At 40.7% G+C, this 19,795-nt stretch overlaps 1 protein-coding gene across 2 annotated transcripts in view; it reads right to left on the reverse strand.

Annotated features, from left to right (window-relative positions):
• Positions 1–373: 373 nt before the first annotated feature.
• Positions 374–19,795, reverse strand: part of DIP2C (disco interacting protein 2 homolog C) — a 328,337-nt gene continuing 308,915 nt past the window's right edge. For both annotated transcript variants that reach the window (XM_075728269.1, XM_075728268.1), the window contains 5 exons: positions 10,502–10,559; positions 9,294–9,368; positions 7,436–7,610; positions 5,456–5,579; positions 374–626 (listed from right to left, as the gene is read on the reverse strand). In XM_075728269.1, coding sequence (XP_075584384.1) covers positions 374–626; positions 5,456–5,579; positions 7,436–7,610; positions 9,294–9,368; positions 10,502–10,559 — 685 coding nt within the window. The remainder of the gene's footprint in view (positions 627–5,455; positions 5,580–7,435; positions 7,611–9,293; positions 9,369–10,501; positions 10,560–19,795) is intronic.

The raw sequence follows: 19,795 nt of genomic DNA on the forward strand, positions 1-19,795 counted from the left end.
ATGCAAATTGTTTTAAAAGAATCCATTTGGAGGGCAGAATAAAAAAAAAATCTACTTCAGCTTACTTAATGTAAAATACAAAGCCACATTTACTCAAAAAGCAGTATTGTCCAATAAGCAAAAAAAAAAGTTTAAAATGGGCTTTTCCATCACACTGAAGGGCCTTACCCCATAGTCCTTCTTTTCTAAAATTTAGTGGTAAAAGAAAACTTTTCACATTTTATTTCCTGCCAATCGTGACTGCTTTGAAAAGTCGTAATAGAAACAGTTCCATTCTGATGAGTGTCAGCATCTTATCTGCACACTTTTTTAGTGGACACCAAAAAATTTTATACATCTATAGTAAAGTCCATGGAAGCTTTAAGGTACAAGACTACATGTTGTAGGCCACATAGATGGGATCTAGCTGGTCTGCCAAAAATCCATCTCGTAGGTGCATACGTTGTTTCTCTCCACGGGAGTTGATAGGAATTACACCAATGTCCACAACCACCACCACCCCTACAATCAGATAGTGTTCCTCCAGGACCACGTTGGTGACCAAAGGAACCAGGTCCAAAGCTTCTTGCTCCGATCCATCCAGCTCAACTACAACAACCAATAAATTTGTCCAGGTAAACACCGCACTGGAACGATAGAAAAAATAATATTAGTGGTGGAGTTTTCTTACCCATTTCATTTTTTACCCTTTTCATTCCACCTTGGTTACCTTTTGTTTCAACTCCTAGGGCTCCTTCTGTATGCTCAGCACAAAGCGTAAGTAGCAAGGGAGAACAGATCTGCAGGCAGGGGCAGAAGAACAGCCCCACTAGCTCTCACTTTAAATATTGCTGCAATAGTAAGTGTTGGGCTAAACTTTACAGAAACTCGAGTCTAATCCTTGCCCCTCCTGTCAGGAGGTAGCAAGACAACGTGCGGTTCCCTCTGAAGCCAGCACTGCTGCGTTCATGAAGGCAAGCATGAGCAACGTGTGGGTGGAGGTGCCTTCTCTGGGTTCTTTTGAAGAGCAGCCCAGAAGAGCAAAGGAGGTTAAAACAGGAGGCGCCAAAAGGAACAGCAGGAACATAGTCCAAGCTGAAGGATCTTCGGGATGAACTCTGCCTAGCAAAGGGGTGTGGAGCCCTGGCATACTGCAGGCTGCACAGAGGTCCCCGGCTTCCTCACTTGCATGGTGCTAGGCTAACATGGCTACGTGCCTTCTGGGCTGGGCTGGCTGCTGTCCAGGCAGGTCAAAGCTCAGCACAAAAGAGCTGCGATTCTTCTGGACCAGTTGGTTTATACAGAAATAAGCAGTGTCTCCATCTGTTTCATTTTGGCTGCGTTTTATTTCTGTTGGGTTTAACGGGACAGGAGTTTTTACATTCCTTATTAACAGGTGAGATGCTCAAGGGAACACCATTATCACCAATATCTCCTCTTTACTAAAAGAACTTCGTAAGACCCCAAAATTTTGGTTAAACCCTTCAGACAAAGCAGGCAAATTTTGGTTTCTGCTCCTGAGCATCTTTTCTGGATAAGGATAATGAATTTATCCTTCCAAATATGGAGGCTGGGAGGGTATGAAAGTCTGGTGTACGATTCCCTCCACCCTCCTCCCCACGTCTCCAATGTCTCCAAAGCCTCTGCAGTCTCACAGGAGGTCAGCAGGACTGAGGCTCCACAAAGAGGAATCTCATTCTTCCCTGCAGGTGTTTAAGACACAGACAATGTTTTTTTCTTCCTCTAACTTATTCCATAGCATAAATAATAATATTCTACACATGTAACTCATACATCAATCCCTGTACTTTGCCCTCCTTTACCTTATAAAATCAGGGGATAATTTCCCAGAACTGTCTCAAGCATAAGCATCCGAAAGTTAGAATATATTATGTATATAAGCCAACTTCAAAAAGAGCTACTTACCCTAAGGTCAACGCTTGATTGAGACAGAAGTGCACTGTTTTAGTCTACCAAGACAATTCTGAAAATCCCTGTACTTTGGAAACATATCTTACTTTGCCCAAAAGTCAGCCATGAAAATGTGCTCTATGTTGACGCTTACAAGAATGGATTTTAGGAGAAAAGTACTTACTATTAAAAAACCCTTCATTTTCAGATCCTGCCAAAGTACTATTTGATTGAATTCTTATGTGCTTATTGATCTGGAAAACTAATGGGCAGCCAAAGCAAGGCTGTGCAGGCTCCTTTTGACTTACTACTGCTATGAAATGAATTTTAATTTGTAATTATGTTTTCACAGACATTCTAGTAAGTTTTGATTGATGCTGAATATTAACAAAGTGAAGTATCAGTCTGCACAGGTGACCATCTCCAGAGAGATCCTAGAATTTTTATGGATTGTTGTAGAAACATCTAAATTAAATTATATATATTTTAACAAAAAAGCCTGGGGAGGTTTTATTAAAACATGTTAGCACTTGAAACCATGCCTTAAACCTACTGTTAGCTTGTTACTTGGAAAAGCAATTAATGGCAAGATTCAGGAGCAGGTCCCTAAAACATGGCTTAGGAGACGTGAGTTTGTCTCAGTTCAGAAGACTGATTCCCAAAATTTTGATGAAGCTTCTATTAAGTCCTAGAGCCACTGACACTCCTAAGAGGATTTCAATTTAATTTAAAACTCATTTCATATGTCATGATTCTAACTCGCTGGTGACCACTCTAAGTAAAAGGAAATATTGCCCTCTATCTTCTCACCAGCTGAGATGAAGATATATTGGCCGGCATGTATCACTTATGAATACATTAACTTTCTAGCCCTGATGAATTAAAAAAAAACAAACCCCAAAAACCCAACAAAAAACTAGGGACCCAGGAAGGCCGTGCTTTCACAAGAAATTATGGAGTCACACTCAATAGATGCAACACAGCCAATGCACTGAGCTGGGAACGGCCCCTCCTGCTGCTTCCATCCCACCAAATGCTTCAGGAAAAGCAAGGAAGTTGTTGAAACACTTCCAGAGAAAGAGGCTTATAATGGTTTTCGTCTCCAAATGTCTTGTGTAGCTTTACCGACTTGTCATTATGCAGAGAGAGAAAACCACTTCTTAGCAAATTCCAGGAAGCTACATGCTGTTCCTCTTTCACGGGTTTGAAGTTTAAATGAGTCAACAATGTGCTTTAATTAAAACACATACACATACATTATTTCTCAAGATATTTTGCACTTTCAAAAATGCCTGGTGTAGTCACATACATCACAATAAAAACAGACTGTGCCACCCTTTTGCTTGTTACGTATTGAGACACAGGAGGTGCAGAGTCAGAGGTTGTTGATTTTGTGCTAAAATTTCTTAAGAAACAAGAATAATTTTAAATGACCTTTTAGATCTGATCTGCAATGACAGAAGTTGCACAGCAGGATCACATGTCAGTCAACAAGACAACACTTTCCTCAATAGTGTTAAATGTTACAAAATGAGCATGTGTTTCTTGGAAGCTGAGGCTATTTTTACACTCTATCGACTGGACATACCCAGTACCTTTTGTTTGCAATAGGTATTGATGCAGTTAAATCCTTAATGGGTCATTGTAACCGAACAACAGTGGCCTCCAACAAGAACAGAGGCTCATGCCCCCATCCAAAGAAAGTTATATATAAAAAGAAGGATTTAACTGGCTACTATTTTGTCAACGGGTGTTTCACAAAGACAAGAGGAGGATCTCTAAGAGAAGCTGAAAGGGAAGTTAAGTGAGAAAAGTCAAGGACCGTCAGGACTAGGCCTATGAATGAAAACTCCATGATGGTGGCTTGAGACAGCTATTAGGCAGAGCACTGGTTACGAGGAGGTTGGGAACTCTGAACAACTCAGGTGCTGTCACTCTGAACTACTGTGTGCCCATTTTCTGCAGGGACCACATCAGAGAAACATCTAGCTCATCGGCAATCTCTCTTCTTTGAGGGAAAAACAACCCTGAAGGCTTTCAATTTTGGCCTTTGGGCAAAGGGTAGTAATAGTACAGCGTGTTTTCTGAAATCTCGCTCACGTGCCTTGTACATTATCACCCAACTACTGGGAAGAGTTAAGGTGCTGAGAATTATTTGCGGGTACTTCTACCTACTTACAGAAATTCAGTGGCCTTTTTCTTTGGTCCTCCCAGCTTACCCCAACCCTTTTTTAATTGCCACTATCACACTCAGGATTTCTGTGATAATGGAAGGAAAAGGATCCTCAAAGTGCTCTCAGTGGTCTTGAAAAAAGGAACATAATTTAAGCATTTTTGGCCACTGAAACCCATGATGACCATTTCTGCAGTGTGATACGGCTACTTCATTCACTGCCCATGAGCTTACACTTTGAGGACACACAAATCTCTGACAAACAGGTACTGCTGAACACATCGATTTATGAATCTGTGGCCATCTTATAATAGAGCTGTCCCTGAATAGCTTGATCACAGCATCCTTCAAGTGTTCACAGCGGTCTACATGAGGACACAGAATCCGCCACCCTGCGTAATGGCTAGCTGGCAGAAGACCATACCAGCAGTGATGATGCTCTAGGGAGGAGGCAATAAGGTAAAACCTCAGTTATAGTCAGCCAAGCAATTAACTGCCTTAATTTTAACAGGTATTTAGGAAAAAAGCAAGTTGTTTTGACTAAAGAAACCAGTCTGGTTGCTGTGCTTCATTATTAAGTTTACTGCTCCAGGCCACACCTTTGCAGCCAGGATTGAAAAGAAAAATGGAGAATCACGTCTTATACTCGCTAAATTGCTCGGGCTGTTGCGAAAGGTTCGTTTTGGTTGAAAGGAGAAGAGCTGAGCTGAGGTTATATCAAAACAAAACAACTACCTAACTCAGTCTCTTCTGATGCAAGAATAATGAAAAGCAATTTGTTCTCACGTCGGCCTCAAGAAATGATTACCTACTGTGTGCATTTGATGATGTGATACATTGATTAAGACAACATCATTATTAACTCATTGATTTACTGCTTCAATTTCCATTGTGACCTTGATTTGATCACTGCTTGATTTATTAATAACCAATTCAAAAGTAACAGTGTGTTCACTAATAAAGTTTATTAGTGTGTTCATTTATCTGAAATGTTTGCTTGCTTACTCCTTCTAATAACAACACTCCTAAAGCTTGAACTCATACCAGTTTGCTTTTCCTGGTTAGAATATAAATCTCAAACTTCAAGAATCAGCTACTGACCTACCGAAGAGCTGCTTGGCTCTCTCAAATTAAAAGTTTAATCCTTCACTTGTACTTAAAACCACACAAAAAAAAGAAACATATTGAATAACCTTAGCAGAAAACAGTCCTTCCTGATTAAATCTGTTTGTGGGAAGTTTCATCCTAAGGACATATTTACGGCTGCGTTATAAATCCTGTGACCATCCTGACAGGCCATTTCCTGGATCAATTGCAATATCCAAGGAAAAAACCCAGACATTATAGATATTTCAGCTTTATATAAGGGCCCTGGTGTTATATAATCCTTACCATTCTGTGATGCTCTTGTGTGCTCTAATTACAGAGGTTTCAATATCGATCGGATGGTATCTCATCCCTCGTAACTCCATGGCTTCATCTAATGCACCCACAACATAAAGTGCATCATGGCGTTCTGGTTGTAAGGAAAAAAAAAATTAATGATTCTATTCTCCAGTACATTAAATTACAAAAATGTTCACATTAATAAATAAGTAAAATAAGTATAACATTTATAAGTTATCCTCAAATTTCTGAAACCCCGAAGTGATTTCCGAACTAATGAGAATTTTCCATTACTGAAGTGCAATGCAGAGCAAAAAGCAGAAGGAAGGCAGAAACACTATTCCCGTTTGAAGAAGAGAAAGGTAGAAGTCTTTATCCAAAGACAGTGGCGTAAATTCCTGTTTTTCTCTCAGGTTGATGCAGAACAGACTCATTCTTTTTTAAGGCACCCTAAATAGACAATAGGCTCCTTGTTTCTCTCTCTCTCTTTTGAAGGAGGAAGGATGGATTTGGCCCAAACAGTGTGGATGATGTTCTTCCAGTAGCTTTGAGACGGTCGGTACTGACGCTTAAGGTGTATAACAAAGGCATTTATTAATAAACTAGAAATACGTGCTACGTGCCAGATAGCAAATTGGTCATTCAGACAACTGGCAAGCTCTGCAGCATAATGCTCTTATAGCACACATTTTTAGTGACTAAAGAAATAAATGAGGCTGAAATGACACTTTTAAAAAGAGATTAGGCTGATAATAAACAACTGCATGTCATCCATAAAGAAATAATATTCGTAACAGACTTAAAAGCAGATAACTGGCTCTTTTTACATTATTTAGATAGTTGCACGGTGGTAATGTAATGGCAATATAGCCTCTACCAGCAAAAAAGGCCAGAGACCTTTCTGCACGGAGAGCTAAAAGTGGGAGGAGAATGGAGACTTAGCAACTCTTTGCCAGGAGAAGATTTAAGTCATGTGGATGCTTAAGTTGCAATACCCTCAGAGAATCCTGAATTTTCTCAAGGCTGGGCTATCATTATGAAACGAAAGAAGCCTGCGCAACCAAAAGTAAATCTCTTCAGGAAGATGCCAACATAAGGACACGGGCAGCAGTCGCAATCCACAGTGATTACTAAAACGCTTTCACATTTGATGAATTCACTCATTGGCTGAAGAGTGGCTATTCTGATTGCACTGACACTGGGGCCCTGGGGTCCCTCCTGGAGGTGCTTGCAGCGTTGCTAGAAACCGTATTTGCCAACAGCCTCGACTGCCCCCACAGCCAGCTGCTGCTCGTGGCACTGCGCTCTGCAAAAATCACAGGAAAGAAACGTTTTCCCAAGCAGAGACTTTGTGTGCTTGGCAGTGCTGGTTTGCTTACTTGTGTACACGACATAAGGAATGTCATAAAAACAAGTAATGAAATCCTGTCTGTACCTTCCCGACAGAAACCCGAACACCCCATAGCTTCTCCTGCAGGCTACTGCTTGTATTACATTTCAGTAACCATCCCCGCAGGTTTAAAGACAGGGAAATTTGAGAAATGGACAGCTTCTGTAAATAAGTTTATAACAGAGAAATTATCAAAGAAATTGGTCATCACAGGAGGGACAGAGCGCAGACTCACAACAAGGCTTTTTCTATCTGCACGAATGCATTCTTGCGGATATAACTGCGAGAGCAAATGATGGCATTTTAAGCCGCATTTCATATATTTCAAGCTGAAGCACTTGGCACATTAACAGTGCCAAAAAGTCACTGGTGGAGGGGATTTATAGCACCTGAGGTACAGCAAAGGAAAAGCAACTGCTTCAGCAGGTTAATCTTGCCCGCTGTTTTATTTTCTGATTGTCTTAACTAAGGCTTTTTTGCAGTTCTACAGGTTTCACAGATTGAATGTGTCGGATAGCGCAGGCCAAGAGACACGGTATCAGCCTCAAAATAATCCAGATTATGTGCACACACCTAGATGACGAGAAACCTCTTACCTCCATTTGCATCTGTGAGTTCTGTTCTTCTCAGGAACCCCAGATAGCCAGTTCGAGCCCAAATAGTCTGTGTGTCTCCAAAGCTGAGTCTTGAGTTAAAATGATCTGATTGCAAAGATTCATCTCCATAGATGGTAAAATACCCACTGGCATTGTGAGTGCTGTGAACCCATATCTAAGTTAAAAGCAATTATACTGGTATTAATTAAAGTAGTTTTCCAGAATGAAGCATTATTGAAAATTCTTGATGCAAATATTTTTAGTCATAGCTAGATAATACTACAATGCCTTTTAACACTGTGTCCTGGTTTTGGCTGGGATAGAGTTAATTTTCTTCCTAGTAGCAGGCACAGTGCTGTGGTTTGGATTTAGTAGGAGAAGAATGTTGATAAAACACCGATGTTTTGGTTGTTGCTCAGTATGGCTTATGCTAGTCAAGGACTTTTCAGCTTCCCATGCTCTGCCAGGGGAACAAGAAACTGGGAGGGGGCACAGCCAGAACAGTTGATCCAAACTGGCCAAAGGGCTATTCCATACCATATGGCGTCATGCTCAGTATAGAAACTGGGGGGGTTGGCCGGGGAGCAGCGATCGCTGCTCGGGAACTGGCTGGGTATCGGTCAGCGGGTGGTGAGCAATTGCATTGGGCATCACTTGCTTTGTATATTATTATTGTTATTATCATTATTATATTATTGTCATTTTACCTTTTTTCAATTATTAAACTGTTCTTATCTCAACCCAGGAGTGTTTTTTTCCCACTCTTACTCCTCCGATTCTCTCCCCCATCCCATTGGGGTAGGGGGAGTGAGCGAGCGGCTGCGTGGTGCTTGGTTGCTGGCTGGGGCTAAACCACGACACACTGTTTCTGAACCCGGAACTGACCCAGTTTTAGGCGCAGAGACCCAAATCGAACCTTGCTGAAGTCGGAGTGCGGATCTGAGCCGTGCCGGGGGGAGAGGGACGCTAGACTGGCGGCTGCAGGGCCACCTGCCTTGCAGCCCTCTGGCCCCAGGTCAGCCAAAGACCTCACAGCCTCCTGGAACGGCTCAGCTAGCTCTGAGCTAGCTTGGTTATGGCGATTTTCAGAAGAGCCTACAGACCACTGCTTTTTCCATAGTCCCCCCTCCTGGTTCAGTGTGTTTCCTCCAGCAGGGCATCCTCCATGAACACCGGACAGACAGATTATTTTAAAGGGTGAGGCCAGGGACCTTCACCTATGGAGAAGGATTCATATCATCTAACTCAAGGCATCATGGAAATTTTTACGATTTCATAGTAATGAAATCTTCCAGATGAATCTCACAAATTAGATTGTAGTTTTAATTATGACTAAGCAAATTCTTCATTTTGTTAATTAGCTCTTTAATTGCTCATTGAAAATAACATTTTTTTCCTCTCTCTAGAAACACAAAATAAATTGGAAAAACATATAGCCTTGCTCAACTCAGCTAATGAGAGTACTTCAGTGCGTTGAAGCACAATGATTACAAAGACAATAGCACTAGAAAACCATCTAGCTGAAATTAGACTAATCAATAAACTTATTTTTTCATGTAAGTTTCCATCAGAATTAGTGAAGCACCATGTAGAAAACAGTTAGAAAAAGCAGATTTAAAAAATTTTTTAACTAACTTGAGCTATTATTAGTAGTTATCAAGTACGTTACTAACAATTTTAATAATGATACAAATATCATGCTACACACTTTATATACTATAAAGCTCTGCAGAATTCACAATTTTCTTAACTGGGCATTTGATAAGACATATTATAGGAAACCATTGGCATACACGATGATAGCTTCATCTCTGCAATTTAGTTCAGAGCATACAAAGGTTAAGTTTTCATGACTCACCTCACCAAGATGAGAATCTCCTAAGGGTCCCTTTGTTTCTGGATTAGCAATAATGATACGTACTCCTGGGAGGATCTATTGAAAGAAAACATGAGGCAGTAAGAAAGCAGATACCGGCTTATGCAATCATATGCTGACTCTCTGTCCCCAAAAAGCTTCATTAGAAACTAGAAGAAAACCTTAAAAAGTTAAAGTTGACTTAAAACATAGCAATTTAAAATAGTCCATAGATGTATAAATTCTGAGATATCTGGGAAATGCTACAAACCCTCTTCTCTTTGTGAAAGCTGTTCCATCATTAAAAACCTCCTCAGAAATCAAATGTTCACCTACAAGACAAAAATCCTAACAAATGACCCAAGTCACTGTGAGAGTATATTCTAGAATAGAAGAAAAAAAAAAATGCTAGCCACATGAAACTTTGTCCTGAAACAAAAAGCAAGCCAGAGGCACCATGCAATGACTTCACGTAAGGAACATTCAACCAGTAGAGAGGTGGGCAGATGTTAAACCCTACAATAGCAAAGGGAGCATCCTCTGACCATGAGCGTTTGCAAAGCTATGGTTAGAAAGCTTTAGATGAGCATCCGCAGCATCAAGGGCAGTCAGTGAGCAGGGGTGCCTCGGTGGCTCAGTGCAGCAGCGAGGGCACCTCCCCTTTCGCCCAAAGGCAGAGCACGCTCAGCAGTAGACCTTGGTCACCAGTGCATGGCCAGACACCGCAGCCAGGGCCAGAGCTGAGAGCCGCACCCCTATCTCTGTGCACCGGTCCTGTGTCCTCGCCCTGTCCCACAGCGATGCCACCCACCAGGGACGGTCCCTCTGAAGGTAGCAGCAGCCTGTGAGTACAGCATTGGCAATCCCAGACCCGTTCTCAGTGGAGGTGGGTCTACAGCGATGAAACTGCCTTCACGAGCGGCACACTGTTGGATGTTTCAAGAGTGAGATGTGGAGGATGAAATACCTTCTTTTTGCATAAAAGAAGGAAATGCTTTTTGCATAAAAGAGGGAGGTACAGCTTCTGAGAGAGCAGTAATGCATCAGTTACTGCCATCATGCTGTAACCTCAACAGTAAAGAGAGGTCTTCAGTCTGCATAGCTGATAAAGCTTTCCTCAACACTACATTCACATAAAAATGAGCAGAAATGGAAATTTACTGAAAATATTTACCATAAAAGGCATGTTTAAATCCTCTTTCAGTACTTACTTTTCCTGACTCCATGAGGGGCAAACTATGTGGAGATCCTCTTTCGACTAAACGAACTCTGTAAAATACATGTAAAAATAATATGCATAATACACAGTTGCGTTTATTTGCTTTTCATTAATGTTTATTTCTAAAAGGAATGGTTAATGGTCACAGAAATTAAAGTTATTTTTGGAACAGATGAAGCTTATATCCTGTAGAACATAATTGGGCCCAATATTTAATCTGAGTCAAGACTTATGGCTGGGAAAATAATGAAAAAAAGATGTGTGTGAACATTTTCTTAAATATTAAATTCTTCAAATGTAGTTGGTGCCTTTTATTTGTTTTTGATAGACTTCTGGAAATGGAATTCCATGCACAAATTTATTCGCAACAAGAGAGATCTAAAATACTGATTTCCCACATGAACATCATAAATGCCAGGGCACAGACACAAAAGCATGTGAGCTGAGTGAGCAACCACATTCCAGGAGTAGCTAACAGTTAAAATCAAAGTCATATTGAAATAACTCGTAACCTGGTCTCAGCTTCAAATCTGCATTTGCAATCTTTTAATTATTTTCAATGGATGGTGGTTGATAAACTTTTTAATATTTAAAAAATCATTTAATGAAAAATGTTATTACTGCTGAGGTCAAGCCCTTTCTCTGAGCGTGGCTTTCTGGTCCTCTCTCTTCCTTTCTTAGATAACTTATTTTCCCACTAGAGGAACAGAAATGGCAGCTCTCCAGCAGTACGATGGTCTGGAAGGAAATTCCTCATTTAACAGTAGAAAAGTACTCAGCAGGTTAGAATGAAAGAGACTTTAAACTCCTAAAATAGTTGATGATCTCAGCCAGTAGACGGTGAAGAAAATTTGGTAACATCTAGGCATTCCTGTATCCTAAGTGAGATAACTTAAAACTTCTAACAGCCCACGAAAACCTTAAACTTCCCACTCCTGTACATTTTTCATAATCTACTTAACGAAGATAAATCTGGACTTCCGTCAAAAGAGCTGTTCTTACCTCTTTCCTCCCCTCAGCTCTGTGATTAGAAAGAAAAGAAACAACACAAGATGCCTAAAAATCAACACTGTAAAACGTAAAGATGAAACATCAGAAGTGAGGAAAACATAGCTAGAAGTAGATGGGTGGAGAACTGGATCTGGTTAAACTGATCATAAAACTGCAGTCTGTTAGGAGCAGTCCTGATAGATCTTTTCCGGACTGTTTTGAGGTCTTTTTATAGACAGAGTACTGCAGTGCTCAGTTTGGGAAAGGAGGGATGAGACACAGAGAGACCTCAGCTAGAGGTCCCTTTGGAGGAGAACAAAGCTTTCACAAGTTCAGCCCCTAAAAATAAAGGAGATGGAAAAATATCTCCTCCCCCCCCCGCCAGTTCCTTTGCTTCAAAAGTCTTCTATAAAAGCTGGGACTGTCGAGGTCAAGGCAGGAGTAGTGAACAGCGTTTTACCTGCCGTTCTGGGAAGTCTCTCAACCTTGATGGACGGGGCAGGGCTAAGCCCTGAGGCATTGCACATCAGTGTGAACAGTTCCTCGCAGTAAGAGATACAACCCAAACACCCAGCAATTTTAGACTGCTTTTCCAAGTCATATTGAGAGGAAAAGGATGTAAAGTGCCCTACGAGGGGCACTGCCTGCAGCAGGCACGGTTAGGCAGCTGCAGCTTGACCTGCTCTCCTGCAAGGTGCGTAACAGGAACCACCTTCCAACATTTGTTCAACGGCCACAAAACACCCAGAGCCTGAAGCGCTAATTACCACTTCTGTGCGTCACCTTTAATGTTATACTATCCTTGTTTTACACTGTAGTGCTCTCTTAAGCCTCTGTGGTGTTACAGGTGTGCACATGCGCCCATGTTTTCTGCAACACGCTCTGTCAAGCCTCCCACCAGCTGAAGAGCAGTAGGGCCACCGCTGGATTCACAGCAACAGCAGTGAAGCTACAACACCCATCTGTTCAACCAGGACACAGGGGCAGCAGAAACCCAGGCCACAGGAGCTTCACTATAAGGTGTACATGCCAGGCTAAATTAATGCTACTCTATAAAGGGTATGTGTACGTAAGTCACGCTTGCGTTGCTGTTCAAATGGCAAGCCAAATCACAGGTATTTAGGAGTATGCAGCAAAGGCTTTAAAAATAACTCTGTGCATAGGGAAACAAAATCAAATATTGCAAAAAACAGTTGTTAATAATGCCTATATTTCTGCCTTTTTATATACATTTTTGTTCTGTAAAAGCCCTAGTAGTGTAGAAACAGACAATGCCTTTAACTGAGTTCTTCCAAACAACTGACATCTCCAATCTTTAGATAGGCTTTTGCAGACAGGTAACTCTTCTTAAAAGAACTAGTCATCATCTCAACCACTTGGTATCTCCTTTAACAGACAGAGTTATCTTATTTATTATTTACCAACATTTGTCAAATAGAGAAAATCTTAAAAAAGAGACAATTTAAAAAACCTTATCCATAAGCACTGCTAAGAATGATAGTGTAACGAAGGTCAGGAAGTACTTTATTTGAATTTAAGACTGGTTTAAAAAGAATTCTATTTGGGCAACAGTAGCAAAAAACCTCTGGGGCAGGAAAAGTGTATGTCAGAACTGTCCAGCTGCCCAGAGATACTGCTGGCCTCTGCTCCCTTCCCGTTATTAAGACATGCCTCAGTGAAGTGCTGCTGAACCCCAGGCCTAGCAGAAATCACATATAATAAAGCTGTACATTCAATAGTCAATGAAGTGACTACTGGATATGAATCAACATTCATAAATCTGACCACCTCTTTCCTCTTCGCTTTCAGCATCTGTGGTTCCCACCTTGTTCTTATTATCACTAGCATATTCTTCTAGTTCCCTTCTCTACCTTTTTCCTTTAACCTCGTCTGATTTTTTAGCACATGACAATCCAGAAGGTGCAATTTCTCAGTTTCCAATTCTGTCAAACCTCTCCCACTCTGTGCTTTCCGCCTCACATCCCTACAGAGTTATCATGGCAGCGCACTAAACATAGAAATGACATTTCCTGGAGGTTTTCTGCGAGGGCCCTGCTAGCGCTCAGAAACTTGGACTCCTTTTCAAAAAGTTTCTGCTTAAGCTCACAATTCACTAGGGAACATGCTATTAAACCTCTAACAACTCTGAAATAATAAAAGATATTTTGTCACAAAGAGATTTCAAAAAAAACAGAAGTAAAACATTGGATTCTGATGTTACTGACTCTTATGTGCATACTTAATTTTAAGTGAGTAACAGTCTTATTAACTCTACTGGGACTAGTACTGTGAATAAATTATGGACACTAGGCAATAATTTTGAAAATGAGTTTTACTGTGCCTCAGCATAAAATAATTCAATTGTTCCCACTCTTCCCCAAGAGATTTCCATTTTTCCACTGACAAACACAGACAGCAGACACAATTGAAAACTTCTTTCCTTTCCCTCTCGAGTGAGCAGCATCACTATCAAGGCTGGTCTGGCAGGCAAGGTAAAAAGGCAGAGCACAGGGCGCATCAGAGCATTGAAAAACAACTCCTCTGATTTACCCAGGTGATGCTAGCAAAGAACCACGGCTCCTTACGGCCTTCTCAGGACAATGTTAGTAAACCTTCTCCGAATTCACAAATAATCATAAAGTGCCCCCAGACAGCAGAGGTCTAGAAAGAGCAAGTCCTGTTTCTCTGCAGTGCTCCAGCCATTCTTTGTTGGGAGTGAAAACAATCTCTGCAAAGTGAGCACAGAGCCTTCCCACTGCTTTCTGCTGCCTTTGAGTCGTGCTGGGAAGGGCAGAGGAGAACACGGCAGTAGAGCCAGCCTGGGCAAAGAGCCTGAAAATCAAGTGGATGGGAGAAAAATGCTGCCCTTGGGCACGAAAGCTACTTTTGCACCTTCTGGTGGTTTGCAGCCAAGCTGAGAGGGAAAACATAAATGAGTGACCCGATGTAGGGCAGACACAGAGTTTCTCTCCCACCAAAATGTCTCATTGGAAGGGAGAGGCAGAAGATGTTTAAGAATCATTGCACTGTTACGAAGCTATAAGCAATGATGATATGCAATGGATCTGTGGTATTTACATAGTATAGTATATAGGAGAGTATAATTTTTAGAATTTTTTTCACTGGTTCCTAAGAATTAGTCTTTTACTTAAAAAAATCTTTAACTGGAGCTGTACAGTTGAGAAAGCTGCCTGTGTTTCAAAGTCTGGCTACTGGGTTTTAATAGGGAATGCAGCTGCAACACCAGTATGTGCTAAACTTCTTTTCTTGTTACAATTTAATACATTGGACAGATTTCATCTCTGTTAAATCAAACACTTACTATAGAAAAGTAGGACTGAAATCTGACTTCAGAAAGAAAACTGGCAAGCTATAACTAACTGGCCACTGTAATCACTGTGCAGCAAAGGGGATATCAAAATACAGCAAACAATGTCTTTCTGCCTAACTATCTTACATGAAAACTGCAAATTTTATTTATGCTCCTTTTTAGATCTGGTCCATTTGGTGATGAAAACTCATCAAAATATATTCCACAGCTTGCTAGTATTTCACACTAATCGGAGAGTTTGTCAGCAGAGCTATTAACTATTGCTTTGGGAATCTGTAGGTGCTGGAGGATACAGAGTGGCACTAACCAATGTGACGATGCCAAAACTGGGCAAACCTTCAAAGCCGGCTGTGCTGTTGCTCTGAAAAAGACTTTGGATTCTGTGATTCTAATAGAGATAGAAAGAAGCTATGAGGTCATCCAAGTCTTGCTCCCTGCCAAAAAAAGACTGCTCCCTGCAGCGCACTTTGGAGTGCTTTGTCTACTCCTGTTAGAGTATTTCAAATGACGGGGCTCCTTCCACTTCCCTTTGGAGTTTCTTTCTCAGCTGAACATACTTCATAGTCAGGAACCTTCTTACTCTGTGATGATTGGCACAAACCGTTCTTAGCTTCCTCTTGTTATTTCTAACTAGCTCTCCACATCCAATTCAAAGGAGTTTTTCCCACTGTCCCCTTTCTTTTTAAATATAACTCAGTTAAAGAGTTTGCCTTTTACCCTAACACTTAGCGAAACCCCACATTGTGAATGTTTTTCTTTCCTATATAGCCATTGCCACAAGCTGAGCCATGGTAGCTGCCCTCCTCCTCCTTGCCAGCGTGCCAGCATCTTCTGCTGTTAGCCCGGCTTGGGCACTGAGCGCTGCACCTTCCATCATCTCAAGCTCTTATTTCCCTGTCTACACTACCGACCCTTTCTCCTGTCTTGAGAGGTCTGTTCTCACACCATGACGCCTTGCAGTCATGCCAGCTTGGAAGTCCAGCTTTCTGGTTTCTTTAATGCTAGCTATTTTGCACATTAATTTCTTTCAGTAGCTGTTTTGCGATTCTGCCACTCTTGAAAACCTTCAAGAACAAAACCTAGAAGAAACCAGATAGGATGTGACGCACATATAACCTAATATATATTGAAAATACACTGCATATAAGTCCCCTCCTTGCCCACAGCCTTTCTGTGGCAGAAAGAAACAGCCAATGGTCTCTTTGGTTTCATTGCAGACCTATTTCTTAAGTTTTCCTGCTGATTGTCATCTTACATTAGAAGTTGAGCTCGTGGGGAAAAAATGGCTATTTTCTTATCCTGCAAGAAATTCATGTTTTGAAAATTTTTGTGTATTAAACTGGAACAAAAAAGTGAAATATGGAAAGAAGCTGTAAATGGAATCTGAAAAAAAAAAAGTTGCAGGTCAGAAAAAGAGGTTGTTTATGTTTACTGTTTCAGTTTTTCTGTTTTGTTTTGAAATGTAAGTTAACTCTCCAAACTGAAAATGCTTAACCACCGTCATGAGCAAACATTCAAAAGTTGAAGTAGGGTGTTTTGACCACATTGAGAATTCTACCTTTTTCCTTAAGCTGAAGAAGATCTGTCAAAACTGACTCTTCTGATTTCAACACAACAGCCTTTTCTGGTGAAAAAAAGGCAACCACCTAATTCATTAGAAATTTTAACCAAAATCTAATTGTAAGGCATTTAATGCCAGAGAGCACATATGCCTTAATGTAGCTATATCCACAGCACAGTGATTTCCCAGTTCTGACTCAATTGGCTAGGAACTATTGCCATGAACTAGTGCCATCATCAGCACCTTTCAGATATATATTGCCGTCTAATGTTGAGATGGTGCCTGGATAAGACTGATGGTGGGAAAGGGCTGATGCAGCCTGTTCTGATTTTCTACAGTTAGAGTAAAGATGGGCACTGTAGGTAACAGTGGGATTCTGGACTGGGGTCAGGGCTCTTTGACACTCAAGACTTTCAGTGCATCTTCTCTTTACTGAAATACTAAAATATTTCTACATAAACTTTTCCAGAATTTACAAGTGAATGAACTCATTCTACCAAAAATGGAAATACAGATCAAAGAACATAAGTTCTGCCTTCCAAAATGACATACCCAGTTCAAACAGCCAGATCAGAAAAATAGGAAAATGGCATAGCTGAACACTTAGGCTGAAGGGAAAATCTAGATAATGAAGAAGAGTTCCCCTGCATCGTCTTGGTTTCCTCAGAGCAGTTTTCCTCCCACCACATGACAGATTCAGATAATGGATAAATACAACTGAGACAGAAAAAGGGAGTTTTGGATTGAGGCAAACTTCAGCCAACAAAATGAACAACCATTAAATCTTCTATATGTCTAGGACATATTTTAATCCTGTTAATTCGATAATCAACAAGTTCAGTTAAAGAACTAACACTAAATCACTTCCTTTAATGTAAAGACTTTTCTTCACTATAAACCTAAATTACACTTCATGTCCCAGATTCCCTGAGGACAAAAGCAAACAGCTCCCAATCCTTCAGATGGCTGAACAAAGAAGCAGAAAAGGTTACACAAGGATTTAAGACAGTTCAGAAAGTTGCAAAAGGATCAAAATGAGGCAGGAACTCTGGTTCAGGAAGGGGATATTCAAAGCTCCAGCGATTAAAAAAGTAATAGCAATTTTATCATATAAGACTATGGGCATATGTAAAAAACCTAAGCCATGTTTATGTCAATTTTCAACCTTGGAGTACTTTAAAACGTTCAGCTTTCGTTATACGTGAACTATATTAAATTTGTTTAAATTAACTTTGCACATTGTGTAAAGCACAATACACAACTATTTCAAGTGAATGCAATGGACCGGGACTCTGGAGAATTTGGTCTCCCTCCTGGCCCTACCTCTCACCTTCTGTGCCCCATCAGGCACAGCATCGCTTTTCTCTGTGCTTCAGGTTCATATTTGCAAAAACAGGCATAATGCTGCCTTCAGCTGTTATCTTCTTATTTAGATTACAAACCTCCCAGGACACGGTGTTTATCACTAATTGTTTTTGCAGCACTTTTCATAATCACAATTGTGATCTGATGATTCTGTTTAATGCAATATGCTTTTTCTATTTTGTAACCCTTTATCTTCCCGGTTCTGGTTGAGAAAAAGAGACTCCGCACATAGGGAAAACTTTCATTATAACAATCTTGGGATCTGAAAACGTCCTCAACTAAACAAATTAGCTTATTTGTTGTTAACAAATGATGTAAATAATTTTAGCTTCCCTGATGCAATATTCATATTCTACATTCACACAGTGTAATCAAAGGTGGAATTTCTGAAATCAAGTCATTCTCTTTCACCTGCCCCCTTATCTTGCTACAACCTTCAAAATCCACATCACCATCTGACTCGCCCTGCATTTTTTGGGAAGAACTTGCAGAAAGTTCCCTCTCCTTAGCAACCACCAGGGACATTTCCTGTGCATGGAAAACTTCAACACGCGGAGCTATTTTTTCAGTTGAATTAAAACTGCAGATTACCACTCTGAAGAAAAGGTCAGCGGCGCCAGGAGCAGCAGTGCCTTGTACACCTGAAGGCACTGAAAAGGGACTGTCCTTTTCACAGGAGATTTATTGGGAACCCTGGCTGAGCTTCGCAAGACTCTTCACATAAGTAAGCTCATCTTCTGCAAACAGACAGTTCTAGTATATGCAATATTAAGAAGGATATGTGAGGCTTGAAGGAACATACTAAGAGCTATGGAAGAGAGCCATTTAAGAGGATATTACATCTCTAACCAAGTTAGTGATGGATCCTTATATAAATACAGGATGCTTTTACTGTTTTTCAGAGCTCTCCTTCCCCACCCTAACCATTCAGTAGTCTTGCAGCCAGAAACTCCACTGACGACAGGAGCCAAACGGGTGCTTAAGGCTAGCAAAGCTGGAGTGGGTCCCAAAAGTGACAGAGCCCCTTTCCCAGGGGTAACCGCCAGCACAGCACCCTCCGCTGAATGAGCTATCGCAAAAAACTGTCAGCGTGTGGGACAGCAAAGGGCCTGTCCTCCTGCGAGGGCTGGCAAGAGAAGAGGGGAAAGGCAAGAGGGATGGAAAGCACTTAGGAAGCTCCCTCTCTTATAGCACACCACAATCTGTGGCTAGGTCTGCAGAAGCTACAAAGCATCACTCCAAATTTTACATGTATTCATTAAGTATTTTTCCTTCCAAAGCAGATGCCTTTATTGTGAAATGCAGTCTAAGGTAGCAGTATGGGAAAGCAGCAGTTTTTCCTCCACTACTGAAACAGTAAATGTACTCTATGTTGATCACTTGGCATTTTTAGAGAATCACGGTTTAGTGCCCCATTAGTAGTATATACCAAAATGAGGAAAACCAAGCAAATTATGCTTCAGAATACACTATCTGTAAAAATCAAATACATAATACATTTTATCTGTAAAGAAAATGGAAGAATGAAAATTCCATTTCTTTAAGACATTCCTGTAACTGTATGGTTAGACTCATGGCAAACTCTAGGAGAGAGAAAAAAAGAAGTTACGGCTTGTAGGGGTAGAAAAGGGAAGACTTTTAAATAAATCTTCCTCAGAAATGTGAGCGGCCAGCTTGCTTTATTAATTCCCAGCTTCTGTAAGAGCATGATTGAAAGAGAAGGGCCTGTAACACCAAAGAAGCTCAGTATACTCTGAAATGGGAAATCCCTTTTCTTTTTTTTAATAGCACCAGACATTCTTCAGGAATAAAAATGCTGGTGTATTTTAATAAGCTGGAATATTATTGGGAAATTCAAAACTGGTTTGTAAAACCAAACAAAAATGGAACCATTTTCCATCTAGTTCTTTTACTCATGTTTGAAGAATCACATGCAAATGGCACTTGCAAACAATTACACAAATGTTCAACTGTAGTACACGTGCTTTCTTGGAAAGCTACGGCTTTTTGTTTTCCCTTTGTGTTCATTTCTTGGTAAA

The sequence above is a fragment of the Pelecanus crispus genome, chromosome 2 (assembly GCF_030463565.1).
Source record: "Pelecanus crispus isolate bPelCri1 chromosome 2, bPelCri1.pri, whole genome shotgun sequence".
In the NCBI taxonomy this organism is placed as follows: Eukaryota; Metazoa; Chordata; class Aves; order Pelecaniformes; family Pelecanidae; genus Pelecanus; species Pelecanus crispus.